This window comes from Pelodiscus sinensis, unplaced genomic scaffold (assembly GCF_049634645.1).
Source record: "Pelodiscus sinensis isolate JC-2024 unplaced genomic scaffold, ASM4963464v1 ctg82, whole genome shotgun sequence".
Classification (NCBI taxonomy): domain Eukaryota; kingdom Metazoa; phylum Chordata; order Testudines; family Trionychidae; genus Pelodiscus; species Pelodiscus sinensis.
Window position 1 is genome coordinate 454,730 of NW_027465999.1, and position 21,054 is coordinate 475,783.

The 21,054-nt window shown below is 61.4% G+C and overlaps 1 protein-coding gene across 1 annotated transcript in view; it reads right to left on the reverse strand.

Moving 5' to 3' along the window:
* Positions 1-20,553, reverse strand: part of CATSPERG (catsper channel auxiliary subunit gamma) — a 41,987-nt gene extending 21,434 nt beyond the window's left edge. Inside the window, 13 exon segments of the mRNA XM_075917953.1 lie at positions 375-486; positions 1,124-1,253; positions 2,656-2,706; positions 4,208-4,321; positions 6,644-6,709; positions 8,637-8,774; positions 10,973-11,144; positions 11,697-11,852; positions 14,368-14,437; positions 16,102-16,228; positions 16,812-16,956; positions 18,283-18,336; positions 20,303-20,553. Coding sequence (XP_075774068.1) covers positions 375-486; positions 1,124-1,253; positions 2,656-2,706; positions 4,208-4,321; positions 6,644-6,709; positions 8,637-8,774; positions 10,973-11,144; positions 11,697-11,852; positions 14,368-14,437; positions 16,102-16,228; positions 16,812-16,956; positions 18,283-18,336; positions 20,303-20,518 — 1,551 coding nt within the window. The 5' untranslated portion in view covers positions 20,519-20,553.
* Between the last annotated feature and the right edge of the window lie 501 nt (positions 20,554-21,054).

Here is a 21,054-nt window from a genome sequence, read left to right on the forward strand (position 1 = left end):
GTGGGAATGAGTCAATAACTTTTCCTTGTTCACTTTTGCCACACCAGTGATGAGCGTACAGACCCATTCCTCACTAGCTCTCAGCGCAGGGCCATCCCATTCACCCCATTTTACCGAGGGGGAAGGAAAACCCTTGGCTGGCTCCACCGCAGTGCAGACTTCCTGGCGCCCAGGCTCTGGGACCTTCCCCGCCTCAAGCCAGCAGTGAAACAGCCCCCTAGCCTGAGCCCGAGACAGCGGGCAGGGGCAGAGCGGCCGTGTACCCCCTAGAACACAGCTGAGCTCACCCCAGGCCCGGGAACTAGCCCCTAGGCCACGCTGCCTCCAGGCAAGTGAAGTGCCGGCAGCTCCACCCACGAGCCACAGCGGCCTACCTCCTCCGACTGCGTCACACACACGAACTCGCCCACGTAGGACAGAATGAAGTAGTTGATGTGGGATCGCCGGGGGAAGTCCGAGAGATGGATGTAATTAACCAGGTCGTAGCTGCAAGGAAAGCGCAGGGCCAGCTGGAGAGGTCACAGGAGTCCCGACCGAGAGCCGGCCCGGGACCTGGCCCTGCTCCCGGCCAGCGGCCCCTCCAGCCTGCACCCTGATGAGTCACATGGGCATTGGCACCCCTGCGTCTTTGTATTGCTCTGCCGGCGAGGCTCGGGCTGCGCCATTTCGGCTGCAGGGGAAGAGCCGGGTGCCGGTTCTGTGTGGGAGGGGACGGCCCCCGGAGTGACCTCGCCGGCTGGTGCCCCCGAGATCAGAACGGGTCCAGCGCTCCGGGGCTGGTGTCCAAAGCAGACGGGCGGGGGGGCTTTAGGACACTCCGGCTGCACCCCCAGAATCTCTCATCTCTGGGAGAGCTCAGCCTTGGGTTGTAAGATCCCGGCTGCAGGACACGGCTGTGGCATCCTGGGATTATGCCCCCAACACCCTAGTCCTGGGCTCAGGCCCCCGCCTCCAAGGCGCTGGCTGGGGTGACTGGCCTAAGGCAGCCCCTGCCCAACAAGAGCCCGTCCCGCCTCGTGTGCATGGGGAAGGGGGCCGGGGCCGGTGGAGGGATCGGGCCCGGCCGAAAAGGCCAACTGAGGTCACCGCGCTGAACCCTGCCCGGCAACCAGCGAGCCCCCACCTTTGTAAGATCACGTTGCCCCAGATGTAGAAGATGCCGCTGAACGGGTTATAGGACAAGCCCCTGGGGACCAGGGCGGAATCCGTGTATTCTTCCAGCCCCAACAGCATCACAAACCCTTTCTCCGTGTCTGCCAAAGGAAGGCGGGGAAGTGGCTTTGCTGGGCTCCCCGCGGGCCAGGCGGCCTTAGGCCTGTTACGGAAGCGGCTGAGAACGGGCGGGGCGGATGCAGGCCACCAGCGCGTGCCCAGAGCGCTCACTATGCAGCCGGGCCCCAGTGCTGGGAGCTAGGGGCTTGCCGCGGGGCTGCGGGAGTGGAACGTGGGGAGCGAGGCCTGGGAGGCGAGCGAATCCGGGGCAGACGAGGGGCCGTGTGCACAGCTCGAGCCCGGCCCTCCCTGCTCCGGAAACACCCCTCTCCCGGGAGTATTTGAATTAGCCGGGTGCCGTTTTTCACCGGGCTGGCCAAGTTTCTCGCAGTCCCATAAGGGTTGCATCCAGCCACCAGGCCTGGCTCCCAGGTCTGGGCCATTACTCAGCTCTGGTTTGCCCCTAGATGCCTTCTCAGAGCCAGGGAGCAGCGGGCAATGCCACTCCCGTGGTCCAGCAAATCCTCAGGTTGGGAACTGGTCACGCCCCGAGGGCGCCGGCCCGGAGAGGTCCAACCTGCGGCTAGTTCCAGTCCACGTCTCCAGGGACACGCCCCGCAGGGGGAGCACCTTGGCCTGCCCGGGGACGCCAGGGCAAGTACGGCCACACTCATCCCTACCGTGGATTAGCCAAAACGTGGAGGCCGCAGCCGCATTACGGGCACAAGCGCAGCATCTGGCGCTACAGCTCTGGGCACGGCCAAGCCGGTGAGCAGCCCAGGCCTGACTCTGGTTTCACTTTGGCCGGGAACTCAGTGAATTCGAATTAAGGCCCCCTCCACCCTGGGCAGAGCAGCCATGCAGGGTCCATGTGCTTTCCCTGAGGGCATGCCCGGATAAACAGGCAGTTTGCAGTGTAACCCTACCCCTGCACTGCCCCCGGGGACCCTGAAATCCCAGGCGCACGGCGGCCTGCTGCCATTCGGAGCAGAGCAGACTGAGCGGGAGAGGCCGGACAGAGCCCTGGAGGGAACCACCCTGCTCTGGGCTGGCGGGGGGAGGCCCTACGAGAGCTGGCTGCACTTTCCCAGGATCTCTGAATGGTGCCTACCTCTCTCCAGAGGCCGGAGACAGGGGAGGCTTCGCACGCTGCCTCCGCCCCCAGCACGATTTCTCCACTTCCATTGGCCAGTTTCCTCCCCCTCCCCTCTGGCACCCAGAGCAGAGACCCACAGGGAGCGGCTACCTGCTTAAAGCGGCGCAGAGAGGCTCTGCAATGCCTGGCTGCTCTGTGCCCGAGGTCCCCGTGGGGGAAGGGGCAGCCCGTGGACTAGATCAGGTGGCCCGCGGGGCAGATCCAGTGGCTTGGTGGGCCACATACAGCCACAGGACGGAAGCCCCCCCCATCAAAGCCCGTTGGAACGTTCCGAGGCGAGTTCTTACCTTTGGGCACAAAGCGAGGGAGGCGGAACAGTACCTGGAAAGTTGCCTTATCTGTGAGCAAACAAACACGGGAAGGCCAAGTTACACTCTGCCACTAGGGGACTCTGCCTGCCACCACGGAACCCAAATCCTCATGGCTGTGTCTACACTGGCCAGGGGCGGATATAGGGCAGGGCGAACGGGGCGGCCGCCCTGGGCCCCGCGCTTCAGAAAGCCCCGCGCATGCGCCGTGGCAAATGGGGCCCCCGCGGAATTAGGCTGCCCGGGGCCCCGCAAAACGGTCATCTGCCCCTGACACTGGCCACTTATTCCGGAAAATCAGCCGCTTTTCCGGAATAACTTGCCAGCTGTCTACACTGGCCCCTTGAATTTCCGGAAAAGCACTGACGATCTACTGTAAAATCAGCAGTGCTTTTCCGGAAAAACTATGCTGCTCCCGTTCGGGCAAAAGTCCTTTTCCGGGAAACTGTTCCGGAAAAGGGCCAGTGTAGACAGCTCAGATTTCTTTTCTGCAAAAACCCCACGATCGCGAAAATGACGATTGGGGCTTTTTTGCGGAAAAGCGCGTCTACTTTGGCACGGACGCTTTTCCGGAAAAAGTGCTTTTCCAGAAGGGCATCCTGCCAATGTAGACGCGCTTTTTCCAGAAATACTTATAACGGAAAACTGTTCCGTTTTAAGCATTTCCGGAAAATCATGCCAGTGTAGACGCTGCCCATGTGTTTAGCTCCACCCCAGCCATTGGGTAGACAGGGAGATCGAGGCACAGAGCAGCCAAGTGACCTGCCCAAGATCGCGTGGGAAGCGTGTACCCAGCACATCTGCGTGCTGCTCCTGGCCCTGCGAGCGTGTGTCTGCCCAAGCTGCCATCACTCCCCGGACTGCAGTGTCGACACCCCTGGGCGGGTGACACCCTGTCACTGCTCGGCACGTGGCCCTGTGCTGCGGCTGGCGCTGTCTGTGGTGACAGTAGGGGTGGCTCTTGGCCAGGCCCTTCATTCAAGGCTGGTCAGTTTCATTCGACACTGACCGGTGCTGGATTTGAACCAACAGCCTAGGCAGGACAAGCAGCCTGAGCCATTTGGTCCTCCCCCAGGGTCCAACTGCTAAACCAGGGCAGGGCGCTACGAGGGTGGTTCCCCAGGGTTAGCCCCTGGCAGGCTGCCGCAGGTAAGGGTGACTGCTGCTCCCATTGGCTGCGGATCGCCTTTCTGGGCCAATGGGAGCTGCGGGAAGCGGCGTGGACAGGGACACCACTTCCCACAGCCCCTGCTGGCTCGACCTGCGATCCACAGCCCTGCCCGTAGCTGCAGAGCGCAGGTAAATGCAGCGGCAGCGGCCTGCCAGGGCTAACCCTCAGGAGCCGGATCAGGTGTTTGCCCACCCCTGGATTAGACCCTCACACCTGAGTTAACCAGTCCCCACTGCGAGCCCACCCCAGACACAGCCCTCCTCCGGATTCCATGCACAGCACGTGGGCCTCAGCACCGCTCCACAGCCTGGGATGGAATGAGGCTGATTGGCAGCGGCTGGCTCCGGGACGACCGCTCACCTCGGTCGTAGCCCACGATGTGGTAAAGGGACTGGTCCCGCTGCCTCTCCTGCACCAGCAGCACAATCAAGTTCTCCTCCGTGATGTAGACGGCCCAGAGCACGCTGCAGGCAACTGGGAGTGGAGAGAGATCGAGAGAGAGGGCAGCAAAATCTTCTCAACTGGCTCTTTCGAAACACCTCGATGATCTCGGACAAGCGACTGTCTCCTATGCTGGTGTAACTCCTCACGGCGTTATACAGCCGGTGTCTCCGAACTGCGCCCAGCACCCCCGAACTGCGCCCAGTGCCCCCAAACTGCACCATGTCCCCAAACTGCGCCCAGCGCCCCCAAACTGCACCGTGTCCCCAAACTGCGCCCAGTGCCCCCGAACTGCGCCCAGCGCCCCCGAACTGCGCCCAGCGCCCCCGAACTGCACCCAGAGTCCCCAAACTGCGCCCAGCGCCCCCGAACTGCGCCCAGCGCCCCCGAACTGCGCCGTGTCCCCGAACTGCACCCAGCGCCCCCGAACTGCACCGTGTCCCCGAACTGCACCCAGCGCCCCCGAACTGCACCCAGCGCCCCCGAACTGCGCCCAGCGCCCCCGAACTGCACCGTGTCCCCGAACTGCACCGTGTCCCCGAACTGCGCCCAGCGCCCCCGAACTGCGCCCAGTGTCCCCGAACTGCACCCAGCGCCCCCGAACTGCACCGTGTCCCCGAACTGCGCCCAGCGCCCCCGAACTGCGCCCAGCGCCCCCGAACTGCACCCAGTGCCCCCGAACTGCGCCCAGTGCCCCCTAACTGCGCCCAGCGCCCCCGAACTGCACCCAGCGCCCCCGAACTGCTCCATGTCCCCGAACTGCACCCAGCGCCCCCGAACTGCGCCCAGTGCCCCCGAACTGCACCCAGTGCCCCCGAACTGCGCCCAGCGCCCCCGAACTGCGCCCAGCGTCCCCGAACTGCGCCCAGCGCCCCCGAACTGCGCCGTGTCCCCGAACTGCACCCAGCGCCCCCAAACTGCACCATGTCCCCAAACTGCGCCCAGCGCCCCCAAACTGCGCCCAGTGTGCCCGAACTGCGCCCAGTGTCCCCGAACTGCTCCCAGCGCCCCCGAACTACGCCCAGCGCCCCCAAACTGCACCATGTCCCCAAACTGCACCATGTCCCCAAACTGCGCCCAGCGCCCCCAAACTGCGCCCAGTGTGCCCGAACTGCGCCCAGTGTCCCCGAACTGCTCCCAGCGCCCCCGAACTGCGCCCAGTGTCCCCAAACTGCACCATGTCCCCGAACTGCGCCCAGTGTGCCCGAACTGCGCCCAGTGTCCCCGAACTGCGCCCAGCGTCCCCAAACTGCGCCCAGAGTCCCCAAACTGCGCCCAGCGCCCCCAAACTGCGCCCAGTGTGCCCGAACTGCACCCAGTGTCCCCGAACTGCTCCCAGTGCCCCCGAACTGCGCCCAGCGTCCCCGAACTGCGCCGTGTCCCCGAACTGCTCCCAGCGCCCCCGAACTGCGCCCAGTGTCCCCGAACTGCGCTCAGCATCCCCAAACTGCGCCCAGTGTCCCCAAACTGCACCATGTCCCCAAACTGCGCCCAGTGTCCCCGAACTGCGCCCAGCGCCCCCGAACTGCGCCCAGCGCCCCCGAACTGCACCGTGTCCCCAAATTGCACCATGTCCCCGAACTGCGCCCAGCGCCCCCGAACTGCGCCCAGTGTCCCCGAACTGTGCCCAGTGTCCCCGAACTGCACCGTGTCCCCGAACTGCGCCCAGCGTCCCCAAACTGCGCCCAGCGTCCCCGAACTGCACCGTGTCCCCAAACTGCGCCCAGTGCCCCCGAACTGCACCCAGCACCCCCGAACTGCGCCCAGCGTCCCCGAACTGCACCGTGTCCCCAAACTGCACCCAGTGTCCCCGAACTGCGCCCAGCGCCCCCGAACTGCGCCATGTCCCCGAACTGCACCCAGCACCCCCGAACTGCGCCCAGTGTCCCCGAACTGCGCCCAGTGTCCCTGAACTGCGCCATGTCCCTGAACTGCGCCATGTCCCCGAACTGCGCCCAGCGTCCCTGAACTGCGCCATGTCCCTGAACTGCACCCAGTGTCCCCGAACTGCACCCAGTGTCCCTGAACTGCGCCCAGCGTCCCTGAACTGCGCCATGTCCCTGAACTGCGCCATGTCCCTGAACTGCGCCCAGTGTCCCCGAACTGTGCCATGTCCCCGAACTGCTCCCAGCGCCCCTGAACTGCGCCAGTGTTCCAGACTGTACCCCAGCCTCAGGGGCTTAGCAGTGAGGCTCTTGCCCCCCAGGTCAGTGGTTAGGCTGAAAATGGGCACAGGAGTCCTGACAGCCTCCGGGCACCCTGCTGCAACCACTAGGTGCCACTCCCTTTCTGGAGTGGGGAAGAGAACCTGGCTGTCCCGCCTGGCCGGGCGAGGGTCCCACGAGCAGCACTCACTCTTCAGACACATGCACACTGTCTCCCTCTCCGCCGTGCGTAGTTCTGAAAACTGCACCGCTCCGTCTGCAGGGGAGAGAGCAGCTGCAGGGTTGCAGCCGAACAGGCCAGAGGCCGGGGCGACCCCACTGCCGCACCTCCAGCCCCGCTAATGCGCTGGGGGCAGAGACAGGGTGGGGGAGGAGAGGGATGGGTAGCGATGGGGCCTGAGGCAGCAAGGGGTTGTCCTGGCCCTTCTCCAGGCTGGGGGAGTGACATGGCTGGTGGCCTCGTGAACCCCCGCCCAGTCACCCCCGCCAATGGCCACAATCCCATGCAAGCTGGCCCAGCCCCTAAGCTGGCCCCCCACTAAGGCACAGTAGGAATCCCAGCTTGGAGGCTCAGCAGGGACCCAGGAGGTCTGGCGTCTCTGCCGGCTTGGCCACACACTCCCGGCGTGGCCCTTGGCTAGTCACTGCGTCTGCCAGGGCCTCAGTTCCCCACCTGCAAGTCACTTCTACGTCTGCCTTGTCTCAGTGTGTCTGATCTCGGGGGGGTCTGGGGGCGCCCGGCCCGACGGGCCCTGATCTCGGGGGGGTCTGGGGGCGCCCGGCCCGACGGGCCCTGATCTCGGCCGGGGTCTGGGGGCGCCCGGCCCGACGGGCCCTGATCTCGGCCGGGATCTGGGGGCGCCCGGCCCGACGGGCCCTGGTCTCGGCTGGCGTCTGGGGGGCGTCTGGCCCGACGGGCCCTGGTCTCGGCCGGCGTCTGGGGGGCGCCCGGCCCGACGGGCCCTGGTCTCAGCTGGTGTCTGGGGGGCATCCGGCCCAACGGGCCCTGATCTCGGCCGGCGTCTGGGGGGCGTCCGGCCCGACGGGCCCTGATCTCGGCCGGCGTCTGGGGGGCGCCCGGCCCGACGGGCCCTGGTCTCAGCTGGTGTCTGGGGGGCGTCCAGCCCAACGGGCCCTGATCTCGGCCGGCGTCTGGGGGGCGTCCGGCCCGACGGGCCCTGGTCTCGGCTGGTGTCTGAGCGGTGCCCAGTGTGACATAGTGGGGGGGTGTCTGCTCTGTACCCTGGTTCCCCTCTCCCCCTGCGCTGGGATGGGAGATTCTCACTGACTCTCCCAATGTGGATTAACCCAGACACCCCTGCTCAGCCTCCCAGGGAGAGACAAAGGGAGCAGGGCGGAGACCAGCACCTGGCTGGGGGGCAGGGCTGGGAGAGACTTTTTTTTATTTTCTGGCTGGTATCATGGAGGAAGCAGCCTAGGCAACGGGCTGGGGTTTAGGGGCCCAGGCTCCCCCATCTCAGGAGGTGCTGAGGCATCCTAGGCCTGCCCTGGAACCAGATTCCATCTGTGCTGGGCTGTATCCTGGAAAGGCAATAAACTCCCCTGTTCTACCGGCTGGCGGAGTCTGTTCGTGCCATTACAGGATGCAGGAGATGGGAAACCCCAACGCGCCGTCACACCCAGTCCGACGGGCCCTGATCTCGGCCGGGGTCTGGGGGCGCCCGGCCCGATGGGCCCTGATCTCGGCCGGGGTCTGGGGGCGCCCGGCCCGATGGGCCCTGATCTCGGCCGGGGTCTGGGGGCGCCCGGCCCGATGGGCCCTGATCTCGGCCGGGGTCTGGGGGCGCCCGGCCTGACGGGCCCTGATCTCGGCCAGGGTCTGGGGGCGCCCGGCCTGACGGGCCCTGATCTCGGCCGGGGTCTGGGGGCGCCCGGCCTGACGGGCCCTGATCTCGGCCGGGGTCTGGGGGCGCCCGGCCCGACGGGCCCTGACCTCACTTGGGGCCACACACAGGAGACACAATAATAACAACAGTCCCCAGAAGCAACAGAAACAGCAAAACTTTGAGAGCTGCCAGTTATCTGTATGCAGAGCGGGCGCCTCTCCCCAGCTACCAGCCCACCAGGTAGGGGAGAAAGCCCCTGAAGGGGCGGCTCCAGTTGCTGGGCGGAGTCAGGCCCACAGCCGGGGCGACCCGGCAGCGCTCCCGGCCTGCACGTACCTCGGATGGTGCCCAGGAAGACGACTCCCTCCTCTGAGCCACTGCCGAGAGCCATCACGTACTCGGAGTCGTTGTGGGGGAAGAACACGGGGTTCAGCTTTGACACGCACATGTTGGGCAGCACCCGGGTCCAGGCGGCTGCAGAGAGGAGCCACTCAGGGACGGCCACGGCCCCGCCGCTCTGGCAGCCAGACGTCCCGCAGCCCGGCCCTCAAGGGCCGCCTGGGATCCCACGCCTGCGTGCGCCAGGGAACGGGCCCCGAGGAGGAGGGTGTCCAAGTTGCCAGGGAGCTCTGCGCCTTTGCCACCTCCCCGGCCTGTTCCCCAACCACCAGACCTGTCTCCAGGGGGGAAGCTGATGGGTCCGGGCCGCCTCTGTCTGCCCTTACCAGCCCCCGGCGGGGGAGGCGAAAGGGTCATGTGGCTCCCAGCCTCCGTCTGCCCTTACCAGCCCCCGGCGGGCGAGGCGAAAGGGTCACGTGGCTCCCAGCCTCCGTCTGCCCTTACCAGCCCCCAGCGGGCGAGGCGAAAGGGTCGCGCGGCTCCCAGCCTCTGTCAGCCCTTACCAGCCCCCGGCGGGCGAGGCGAAAGGGTCACGTGGCTCCCAGCCTCCGTCTGCCCTTACCAGCCCCCGGCGGGCGAGGCGAAAGGGTCACGTGGCTCCCAGCCTCCATCTGCCCTTACCAGCCCCCGGCGGGCGAGGCGAAAGGGTCGCGTAGTTCCCATCCTCCGTCTGCCCTTACCAGGCCCCGGCGGGCGAGGCGAAAGGGTCACGTGGCTCCCAGCCTCCCGCTGCCCTTACCAGTCCCCGGCGGGCGAGGCGAAAGGGTCACGTGGCTCCCAGCCTCCCGCTGCCCTTACCAGCCCCCGGCGGGCGAGGCGAAAGGGTCACGTGGCTCCCAGCCTCCGTCTGCCCTTACCAGTCCCCGGCGGGCGAGGCGAAAGGGTCGTGTGGCTCCCAGCCTCCGTCTGCCCTTACCAGCCCCCGGCGGGCGAGGCGAAAGGGTCACGTGGCTCCCAGCCTCCCGCTGCCCTTACCAGCCCCCGGCGGGCGAGGCGAAAGGGTCGCGTGGCTCCCAGCCTCCGTCTGCCCTTACCAGGCCCCGGCGGGCGAGGCGAAAGGGTCGCGTGGCTCCCAGCCTCCCGCTGCCCTTACCAGTCCCCGGCGGGCGAGGCGAAAGGGTCGCGTGGCTCCCAGCCTCCCGCTGCCCTTACCAGCCCCCGGCGGGCGAGGCGAAAGGGTCAAGTGGCTCCCAGCCTCCCGCTGCCCTTACTAGTCCCCGGCGGGCGAGGCGAAAGGGTCGAGTGGCTCCCAGCCTCTGTCTGCCCTTACCAGGCCCCGGCGGGCGAGGCGAAAGGGTCGAGTGGCTCCCAGCCTCCCGCTGCCCTTACCAGTCCCCGGCGGGCGAGGCGAAAGGGTCGAGTGGCTCCCAGCCTCCCGCTGCCCTTACCAGCCCCCGGCGGGCGAGGCGAAAGGGTCACGTGGCTCCCAGCCTCCCACTGCCCTTACCAGCCCCCGGCGGGCGAGGCGAAAGGGTCACGTGGCTCCCAGCCTCCCGCTGCCCTTACCAGTCCCCGGCGGGCGAGGCGAAAGGGTCGAGTGGCTCCCAGCCTCCCGCTGCCCTTACCAGGCCCCGGCGGGCGAGGCGAAAGGGTCGAGTGGCTCCCAGCCTCCCGCTGCCCTTACCAGCCCCCGGCGGGCGAGGCGAAAGGGTCGAGTGGCTCCCAGCCTCCCGCTGCCCTTACCAGTCCCCGGCGGGCGAGGCGAAAGGGTCGAGTGGCTCCCAGCCTCCCGCTGCCCTTACCAGTCCCCGGCGGGCGAGGCGAAAGGGTCGCGTGGCTCCCAGCCTCTGTCTGCCCTTACCAGTCCCCGGCGGGCGAGGCGAAAGGGTCACGTGGCTCCCAGCCTCCCGCTGCCCTTACCAGCCCCCGGCAGGCGAGGCGAAAGGGTCACGTGGCTCCCAGCCTCCCGCTGCCCTTACCAGCCCCCGGCGGGCGAGGCGAAAGGGTCACGTGGCTCCCAGCCTCCCGCTGCCCTTACCAGTCCCCGGCGGGCGAGGCGAAAGGGTCACGTGGCTCCCAGCCTCCCGCTGCCCTTACCAGCCCCCGGCAGGCGAGGCGAAAGGGTCACGTGGCTCCCAGCCTCCCGCTGCCCTTACCAGCCCCCGGCGGGCGAGGCGAAAGGGTCACGTGGCTCCCAGCCTCCCGCTGCCCTTACCAGTCCCCGGCGGGCGAGGCGAAAGGGTCGAGTGGCTCCCAGCCTCCCGCTGCCCTTACCAGCCCCCGGCGGGCGAGGCGAAAGGGTCGCGTGGCTCCCAGCCTCCGTCTGCCCTTACCAGTCCCCGGCGGGCGAGGCGAAAGGGTCGCGTAGTTCCCAGCCAAGGAGTAGATCAGCTGGTTCTGGCGGACGAAGAGCATTTGCTCCGTGGCGATGGTGTCGGAGATGGCAGAGGAGAACACAGACACGGGGCAGTTGAGGGACCCGATCCAGCAGTTGTCAACCCCCACCTGAAGCAAAGAGAGGAGGGGCAGCGGGCCAGGGTCTGATCTCAGCTAGGGGCCGACCCCGCTCCCATTTCAATCCGCGGTAAAGCTCCCAGGGCTTGTGGCTGTGGCCGCTCTGCTAATCAGCTGGGCAACATCTGGTCTCTCCTGGCTGCCGCCCAAGACCCAGCATACAGGGAAGCGTGTGCAGGGCTGTCTCACCACACACCTCCTCCAACTAGATCACACTCCTCCCTGGCTCGGGGAACAGAACACAGCCGTCCTGACGCTCTCACCACTAGGCTTCCCCCCCTTCCAGGCACAGCAATGGAACCCAGGAGTCCGGATTCCCAGACTCCTGCTTCACTCTCCCGTCCTGCTCTCGTACCGAGCCCAGCTGAGGCACACTGCGAGCGTGTGCACACGACACTGCGCCAGACAAGGGCTCCGACACGGCCCTCTGGGCCTGCCAGCGCCGGGGAAAACCTGCCCCACGTCCTTCCTACCTCAACGGCAAGAGAAGGGAGCTGCGCCTGGCGCCTGGCACAGGGACCCACCCCCATCCCGGCCCTTTACCTCCAAGAAGGTGAAATCCGCAAACTCCGAGTCGGACACCAGGACGATTTTGTAAGCGGAGAATCCCCCCAGCAGCAGCACGGGGGCGTGATTGAAGGTGGCCCAGATGGGACGGGATGGGCTGCGCAGCAACATCAGGTTCCTCAGCGTGCTGACCTAGAGCAGCGGGGCCAAGCGTCCTGCCATGGGCACCCCCAAATGTAGGGGAGACCAAAAGCACAGGCCAGCAGCCTTCTCCTCCTTCGCGGCCACAGCCACCTCTCCTCCTGGCCCCAAAGAGAGGGCCCCAAACGCCCTCCGCAGCCCCAACACCACAACTCTCCCCACCTGCCCGGGCAGGACATCTTGCCCCGGGGGGGGGGGGGGGCTGAGCCCAGCCCCATAGAATCCTAGAATGGGAAGGGGTCTCAAGAGGCGTCGAGTCCAGCCCCCCGCCCTCACCCTGCCGAGCACCGTCTGGCCCATCCCTGACAGGTGTCTGTCTCACCTGCTCTTGAAGATCTCCAGAGATTCCGCAGCCCCCGTGGGAAGTGTGTTCCGGTGATTCACCCCCGACAGGCAGGAGGTTTTTCCTCATGTCCAACCTCAACCTCCCTTGCTGCAGTGTGAGCCCCTTGCCGCCTGGCCTAGCCTCAGAGGTGAAGGAGAACGAATTTTCTCCCTCCTCCTTTTAGGCACTTGGAAGCTGCTGTCATGTCCCTTCTTGGTCTCCTCTTTTGGAGACCACACGCCCAGTTCTTCCAGCCTTTCCTCGGGGCTCAGGTTTTCCAGCCCTTTCTCTGCCCCACAGGACAGAGCACCGTGGCAGGGTGCAGACCGAGCGGCTTTGCTGTGCCAAAGTGGGAAGGGTCCGGAATAGCTTTCTGAAGCCGATGCGTGCCTCGGTTTCCCTCCTATGTCAGACAACTAGCCAGGTGGGTGGGAGGCCTGTTTGCTCTCAGGGCCGTGCCGGAGCCTGAAGGGGTCAGTAAAAGGACTGGCTTGGCCAGCCCCTGCCAATGGAAAATCTGCTCTGGCAAAGCCAGTCACTGGGACAAGTGAGCCCTGGTGCAGAGGGAGACGGAGCCCCTGCCTCTCAGCAGGGCAGCCGCAGAACACAGGGCTGGGGAGCTGCAAGGTGGGGCGCAAGGGTGGCTGCTGGAAGGTGAGAGCGTCTCTGGCCGGCCACAGGGGAGCTCTCTCCCATGGGCACAGAGCGGCTGCACCAGTGCTCTTAGGGCGAAGGGTCCGTCGCAGTGCATGGCTATAGCCTGCCCAGCACCCCAGCCAGCTCTGATTTAGCTGGCACGGGGACCAAGAGCAGCCGAGAAGCTCTGGCAACATGGCCATCGGCACCAGCCAGCTGCCTGGATAAGTGGCCAGACGTCCAGCCAGGCGTGGTAGACAGGCAGCATTGCCAAGTGATTACAGCCCTAGACTGGCACTCAGCCGATGTAGAACCTATTCCTGGCTCTGCTCAGCCTGCCATGTTCCCCCTTCCATGCCTCAGTTTCCTGTCTCTACAATGGGGAGAAAGCACTTGGAGGTCTATGTCACGTTACTGGATTTTAAGGGGAGCAGCCAGATCACTGCTGCACCCCTGGGGGGTGTTTGCCCCAAAACTTGGTACAAAGGGGGCCATGTGAGGTGTCAAACGAAAGCTTCTGCGCTGCTGATTCTGTCTATTCTAGTCCCGTACTTGTATAATACCTGTGTGTGGAATTATGAACATGGACTCCAGGGTGCTGCACAATTCTCTGTCTGGCTGAGCAATGGGCGAGGAATGCGCAGGCAATGGCTCTGCTAGTTAGCAAGGAGACGATGGATCTCTAGGTGCCAGGACACACCTCAGGAAAGTGACTGACTCGGGACACAAGGAGAGGTCGATGGACCATGTGACCTTCTGTGGCCAGGAGGATGCCAGGATGGATATAAAATGCCATGTGGCAGACTCCATTTTGGTCTTCAGTTTTGCTCTGAATCCGAGATGCAGCCTTGCAGGGAACGACGAACCGGAAAGAACTGTGGACCCGTCCTGACATAGGATGTAACCAGAGACTTTTAAAATAGCAGTTTGTAACATCTCTGCTAAGAGCCTGCGTCGAGAACTGGGGGATTCGCTGCATGTAATGCATTCTCCTTAACAACCTCACTCTCGTGCTTTTCTTTCTTTTAATAATAACCCTTTCGATTTTAGATTCTAAAGGATTACCAGCGTGCTCTTGTGGGTAAGGTCCAGAGTGTAAATTGAGCTAGGAACTGTGGCTGGTTTCTTGGGACCGGAAGAACCCGTTCGGGGTAGGTGAAGTTGGGTTCTATATCCCCTCACCTGTGTGCAGGCCTGGGACCGATTGGGGCACAGGAAGAGCCGGGATGTCTGAGGGGTTTTGCTCGTGAGGCTCCTGCAGGCCGGTTGGCAGCTGAAGCGCTCGGTGGGACTGGTTTGTGACCTATTTGGGAAGGTCTCCAGTCTGGGGCTGTGAGGAGCCCCGAGTCTGAGCAATTCGCCCTGAGTGAACACCCTCAGCTGTGCCCAGACCCGGCCCGTCCATCACAGTCTACAGATGCAAAGCACCATAGAAGAGCTTGGTGCTGTTCCTCCTACTCCGGTTTAAACCTTCTCGTCTTCTCTAGGGGCTCATCCCATCCTCACCCACATGAGGTAAGAGCCCAGCCCTTTCCCACAATTTACCTTCCGTCCCACGGAATACTGGACACCACTCTCAGTTTCCTTCACGTAGCCATTGATGTTCACAGAAAACCTACGAGCGGCAAAGAGAAAGGGATTTGTAGCAGGCTGTTTGCCCCGACTCCTGTCCAATACAGTGGCCAGGCCAGGGGTTCCACGCAGCCCGTGGGCGTGGATCGAGTCATGTGGGGTGGGGCAGGGCAGCCCCCATCCAGGGAGATCCCATTTCCTTTCCACAGGGGGCCAGCTGCCTTAAAATCACCAGCTGTGAAGAGCAGTCCATGCTGTGCAGAAGCACCATGGCGAGGCTAAGACTGAGCCCTGAGCACTGCCCAGCCCGGACTAGGCTCTGAGCGGTATGCGCTAGTCTACAGCAGAAAGGCAGGATGCCTCGTATTCCTCACAGGGAGGCTCGTATCCCCTATGGGGAACTGAGTACCACCCCCCTTTAATCCCAGCGTGGGACAAATGCCCAGGACAGACAGGAGTACATGTCCAGGGAGGCAGAAAAGAAAAGAAAAGAAAAGAAAAGAAAAGAAAAGAAAAGAAAAGAAAAGAAAAGAAAAGAAAAGAAAAGAAAAGAAAAGAAAAGAAAAGAAAAGAAAAGAAAAGAAAAGAAAAGAAAAGAAAAGAAAGAGGTACCCAGGGTAAGTGGATACTTAGTACATCAGGAGAAGAATAATTTTGTCATTTATTTATCCCCTTATATAGCTAGATCCATCTATACCCAAATCTATCTCTGTCCCTATCCACCCACTCTATCCCCCCATCTATCTATCCCCCCATCTATCTATCCCCCCATCTATCTATCCCCACACACCCCCTCTATCTATCTATCTATCTATCTATCTATCTATCTATCTATCTATCTATCTATCTATCTATCTATCTCCATACCACCACCACCCCATCTGTCTCTCCATCTGCATACACCCCCCTCCCCACTCTCTCTCTAGGGTTACCAGATGGCTTAAGAAAATACCGGACACGCTTGACCTCAGATCGAGGGCAGAGGGGCAGCCGGGAGGGGAGCGGGGCTGGCTGTGGGAGATCGGGGGGGGGGGGGCGGGGAATCAGATGACAGGAAGCTGGGCTGGCCAGGAGGGGGTCAGGGAAAGAGGGGCTGGCTAGGGAAGATTGAGGGGGGAACCGGCCAGCAGGAAGCAGGGCTGGCCGGGAGGGAGTCAGGGGGAGCAGGGCTGGCAGGGGGAGATTGGAGGAGCAGGGAACCAGATGACGGGAAGCAGGGCTGGCCGGGAGGGGAAGGAATCGGCAGCTGGGAGCGGGGCTGGCCTGAGCGCCCACAGATCCCGGGGTGCTGCCCGTCCTGCGCACGGTCCCGGCAGAGCACGAGCGAGTCCAGCCCCAGGGATTCCATCCTGCCCCGGCTCTCTCCTGCGTAGCTGCGCACTGCCTGCCTGCTAGACGCGCTCAGGCAGCAGCAACTCCGTACCGATACTCACAAGAAAACTAACTTCAGCAGACAATCCCGACATTTCTCAGTTTGTTTCCCGGACAGAAAGCTCAAATCCCGGAGTGTCTGGTTTAAAGCCGGACACCTGGCGACCCTGCCTCTCTCGTGCGTGGGCTCCACGTCCAGCGCTCACACGGCTGCCTCGGAGCCCACCCAGAGGGGGGAAGGGCAGAAGCCCAGTTGTGCCCCTCGGCAGGCCCTGGTGGGGGGAGGGAGCGATGCACAAGCGGAGCAAAGGGCCCAGGCCACGCCCGCCCCCTCACCTCTTGCTGTCCACCTGCAAGCCCAGGCCGTTGCTCCTCACCAGCACCTTCATCACCACGCTCCAGTTGGTCATGGGCATGGGCGTGTACCAGCACATGCGGCAGAGCTCCTGGCTGCCACACGGCCCTGCGGAGGGACAGAGGCACGACCTGGGACAGGGCCCTCTGGCCAGCCTGGGGGCCAGGCCGACTGGTGCACTCTGGCATGCCCTGGGGCCGAGGGGGAGGGAGGGCAGCAAGGCTTGACCTGCTCCCCCATCCGGGTCCTTTATGCTAGCTGCAGGAGTCCCTCTCCCGGGCTCCTCTGCCCACCCCCAACCCCTCCCGTGTTGCCAGCGCCCCCCACGCCGGGGCCTTGGCATTCACCAAAATGCAGCCACAGCCAGGCAGCCATCTCTCCGTCTTTCCCCCGTCCCTCCTGCTGCTTCCCCACGCGCCTGCCCCGCTCTCCCTTCCTCCACCAAAGGCAAGAAGCCGGACTCCGGTCTCTCCAGGCGGGTTCCTAGGGCGGGTTAGGGGCTCAGCACAAAACCTGGTGGGTCATGCAAGTCCCATCTCAACCCCCAAAAGGGAGCTAACGCGGCACCGGATCCTTGGCTAGTCTCTCGGCCCCAGAGCAGAGGCGCTCTGAGGCAGCCGAGGGTACAGCCCTGGGCCCCCAGCCATAGGGAACCGGGGATTTGCACGGCAATGGCACAGAGGCAGACTACCCTGGAGCTGGTAAGGGGCGGCTTTCATCTCGATCTGCAGCTGCTCCGGTTTCCAGTGCCCTATGTTGACGGGCTCTTGAAAGGTGACGGTCACAATGGGCCTCAGCCCAGTCAGGTGGGCCTTGCGAATGAGCATCGCCGCGTCCTGGGGGGAGGGAAGAGGGGATGCCATGCTGAGGGGCTGCGGAGGCTCAGCCGTCATCAGCTCGGAGGAGCCCATGGAATCTCAGTGGGAAGCCTGCTAGTGCCGTTCTTGGAAGGGGGGACGTTAGCCTGGGACTCTGGAGCCAACTCCCTGCTCTGCCGCTGCCTTGCTGAGTGGCACGGGACAAGTTGCTGCTTGATGCCTCAGTTTCCCCCCGTGAGACGAGGACAGGGACACTTCCCTTCAGTGGCAAAGTGCTCTGGGAGTGACAGATACAAGTACATTAGATGAGGGAAGGAAGGGGGCCTAGTGACTGGGCAAAGGACTTAATTGGGAGACATGAGTTCAGATCCTGGCTCCGTCACAGACGTCTCATGTGACCCTGGGCAGGTCCCTTAGCTGATCCGTGCCTCAGTTTTCCCATCGCTACAATGGGGGAAATAGCCCTTCCCTGCCTCATGGGGTGCTGTGGGGATGAAGACATGCTCAGATAAGGCAGCCGCCGACACCAGGGAAGTACCTGAGGCCAGGCCATGCGGGTGAAGAGGTGTGATTCTGACTGAGTCGGGCTAGCAGACATCTCCAGTGCAGACACAGCTCTACCAACAAACTCAGGCCTTTCCCACTGCAGCCTGTTTCCCTGGCTGGCGGTGGTAACAAACCACAGCTCTGTCAGCACCACTGCCTCCACACTAGGACTGCCTCTCCAGTCCTGTTGGCCTGTGTTCCTATGCCAGCAAGGCGCTTCTACCAGACGGGGCCTAAGCCAGATACCTCCAACGAACACCAGGTGGGGCTGGTTTTTCAGTCATTTCTGGAATCACGGTTTGCCACTGAATTTTTGTGGCCATAGCAAATTCACAGTGGCTGCAGTTCTGACAGTTAAAGATTATACGTGTGAGAGTCCAGTCATGGGCTACTCTGAAAGTGCCATATAAAGAAAACAGCAAATCTTTCCAGTGTTAATTAATCTATCCATAATCTGTACCATAAAAGTTGCACAGTTACGGCCATCGAGTTTCAAAACCAGCCGTGGCCACACACCCTGCTTTGTTTGCAAAAAGAAAGGTGCCGGTACTCCAGGGGAAAAGTTGTTGAGCAAAACAAAAAACCCGGGGAGGAGCCGGCATTGCCATTTGAGACATTGCCCAGCCAGCTGTCGGACATTAGCGCAAAGGGGTGCCGGTACGCTCCGTTCTTTCCAGGTAAGCTCTGACTGGAGGTGCTGGTTTTGCATCTGGAGGTGCCGTCACAAAAAAGCACTGGCTGTATACGAAGACCCTTGCGGCCACACACTCTAATTGCAAGGACCTCTCTTTACTGTACCTGAGTGGTGCAGGTCAGGTTTATTTTCAGGTAGTACGGGAAGCCCAGGTAGTGCTGTCAGAAAGGAGAAGCAGACTTTTCAGAAACTTTGGAGTGACAGGGACTATCTGGGACTTTCCCTCCAGTTCAAAGACAAGTTGCAGGGCTGAGATGAAATCAGCTGCTAGCTCTCCATCCACTTCCCACCATCCCTACTGTCACGTTGCTGAATTGGAGGGAAGCAGCCAGATCGCTGCTGCACCCCTAGGTGGGGGTGTTGGCCCCAGAAATTGGTGTGGGGGGAGCCATGTGGGGTATTGAATGGGAGATTATTGTTTGTTGATCTTATGTACACTATTTATGTGAGTGTATAATGTCTGTGTGTGTAGGTAGGAATCTGTAATCTGTGTGGAAGCTGAATATTTCTGTGAATGTGGTTAAGCATGGCTATGGACAGGCTGAGTAGCAAAGCCCTGTGGAACAATGGTTCTCAATGGGCTATGGACACACCCAAAGAATGGGATTTGTCACCTGAGGGCAGCCAGCAGGAAAAATAGAGATTGGCCTCTGACCAGGTGACTTGCTGCAGACTAGAAGAGGCCAGGAAGGAGTATAAAGAGGCCATGTGGTCGATGCCATTTTGTTCTCAGCTCAGCACTTCATCCCAGAGGCAGCACTGCAGGGATTGAAGAGCCCGGAAGACCTGTGAACCCATCCTGATCGTAGGATGTGCAATAAGGACTTTTAACCAGCAGCTGCAACATCTCTGCTAGAGCCTGCATCGAGGACTGGGAGATTCGGTGCATGTAACGTACTGTACTTTAATAACCTTACTCTCAGGCTTTTCTTTCTTGTGTTAATAAACCTTTAGTTTTAGATTCTAAAGGATTGGCCCAGCGTGATTTGTGGGTAAGATCCAGAGGGTAAATTGACCAGGGATCTGTGGCTGGTTTCTTGGAACCGGACAGGACTTGTTCGGGGTAGGTGGGATTGGGTGCTAGGACCCCCCACCTGTGTATAGGCCCGGGGCCATCTGGGGCACGGATATTGCTGGGGTGTCGGAGGGGTTTTGCTCGGGAGGCTTCAGGCAGGCAGCTGAAGCGCTCTGTGAGACTGGTTTGTGGCCTGTGTGGAGAGGTCGCCAGTCAGGGGGACTGTAAAGAGCCCCGGATTTGAGCAACTCGCCCTGAGCGGACGCCCTAAGCTGTGCCCAGACACGGCCTGGTCTGTCACACCTACCACACTGCCCAAGGCATCTGAAGAGCAGGGAATAAACCCTGCAAACCCTGACTCTCAGTCTCCGGCCATGGACCACTCTGCTTCTCAGAGCTGCAAATACATCCGATCCAACCAGCTTACCACACTCTTCCCCAGTGGCTGGACAGACCCCAGGAGCCCCCAGCGCAAAAACCAGGCTTGGCAGAATCTGCATTTGATTTGGTTATCATTGCGAGGGATAATACAGATGGTTATTTTATGCAGGTTTTTTATTTTTAGTCATTTACATTTTCATAGCTGCAGGAAGCCAGCTAATAGGGTGGGTCAATCACTAATTACTGCATGACAGTAGATGCTGGGATTCAAAAAGTTAAAACTTTCTAGCTGTTCTGTCTGCTATTTATTTGGAACCTGGACCCCTTAAACTCCATTCATCTGAAGAAGTAGGTTCTGCCCACAAAAGTTCATGATACCAGCTAGATTTTTTGTTAGTCTCTAAAGTGCTGCAGGACGAGTCATTGTTTTTTAAAGTTTTTTTTTTCCAGTTACAGACTAACACGGCTACCCCTCTGAAACGTGAACACACAAACTGTCAGCATCACATGCCAAACTATGCAACATGCACAGCCTCAAACCAAGCTTGGGTAAGTTCTCAAGCAGTGTTATTCTTACGTTGCTGATTTGTAAATTTACCTGCAACAAAGTGGAGCATGGAGCCCAACGGGATCAGAGCTGATGTCAACATGAGAGCAGAATCAAGCCCTGTTCTATATTCCTCATTCCCCTTCCCCCCCCCCTCAAGCTTTCTGAAAAATTCACTCACCGAATTCCTGTCATTCAGGTCTATGGCTGAGTCTGTGAGATTCTGGAACACAGCGGCTACACTAGTGACTGGGTGCTGTCTAAAAAACACAGCTTTGTCTCCACCCAGATTATCAAATTCATTGAGCTCAACTTTCCACTCGCAGTCCTTCAACAGCAGGCAAACCGGTATGTGCCACAGTATCAGCAGGGCAAAGAGATGCTGCATATTCTGCATCTCTTGGTTCCTGTGCAGGCACCCTGAAGAATAAACAAAAAAAAATGATGTTTTCTATCCACTTCATTAAGAATAATTATATTTAATCCTGATATAGTGAAACATCTGACTAAGAAATTGATACAGGGATTATTTCATGCATCACTAAAATTCAACAACTCTAGCTGCTCTAGAAGACAGAACTTTATCTTGCACGAAAGGCACTAGCTCTTTATATGGTTGCAGACAGCTCTGGGGTGGAGCACAGCAGGTGTTTTAAAAAGCACACAACACCACAGAAGTGTGGGATGGGAGCGATGTGAAGAACAACACCATGATACCCAAGTAAAGCTGCAGGTGCATTTTTGGGAAGCAGAGTTTAAATCCTGAACTGAAATGCAGTCAGGAGTTTCAGAGTGAGTTGAAGGTCATAGTTTGGGAGTCTTTAGACACTTAAGTGTGTGAAATCCTCTAGGTTTCGGAAGAGAGTTTCATGTGAAATCTCCCCTGCCGATATGTGCAGAGTGCAGCTAGAATGAGGGGTGTCTGATGTTATG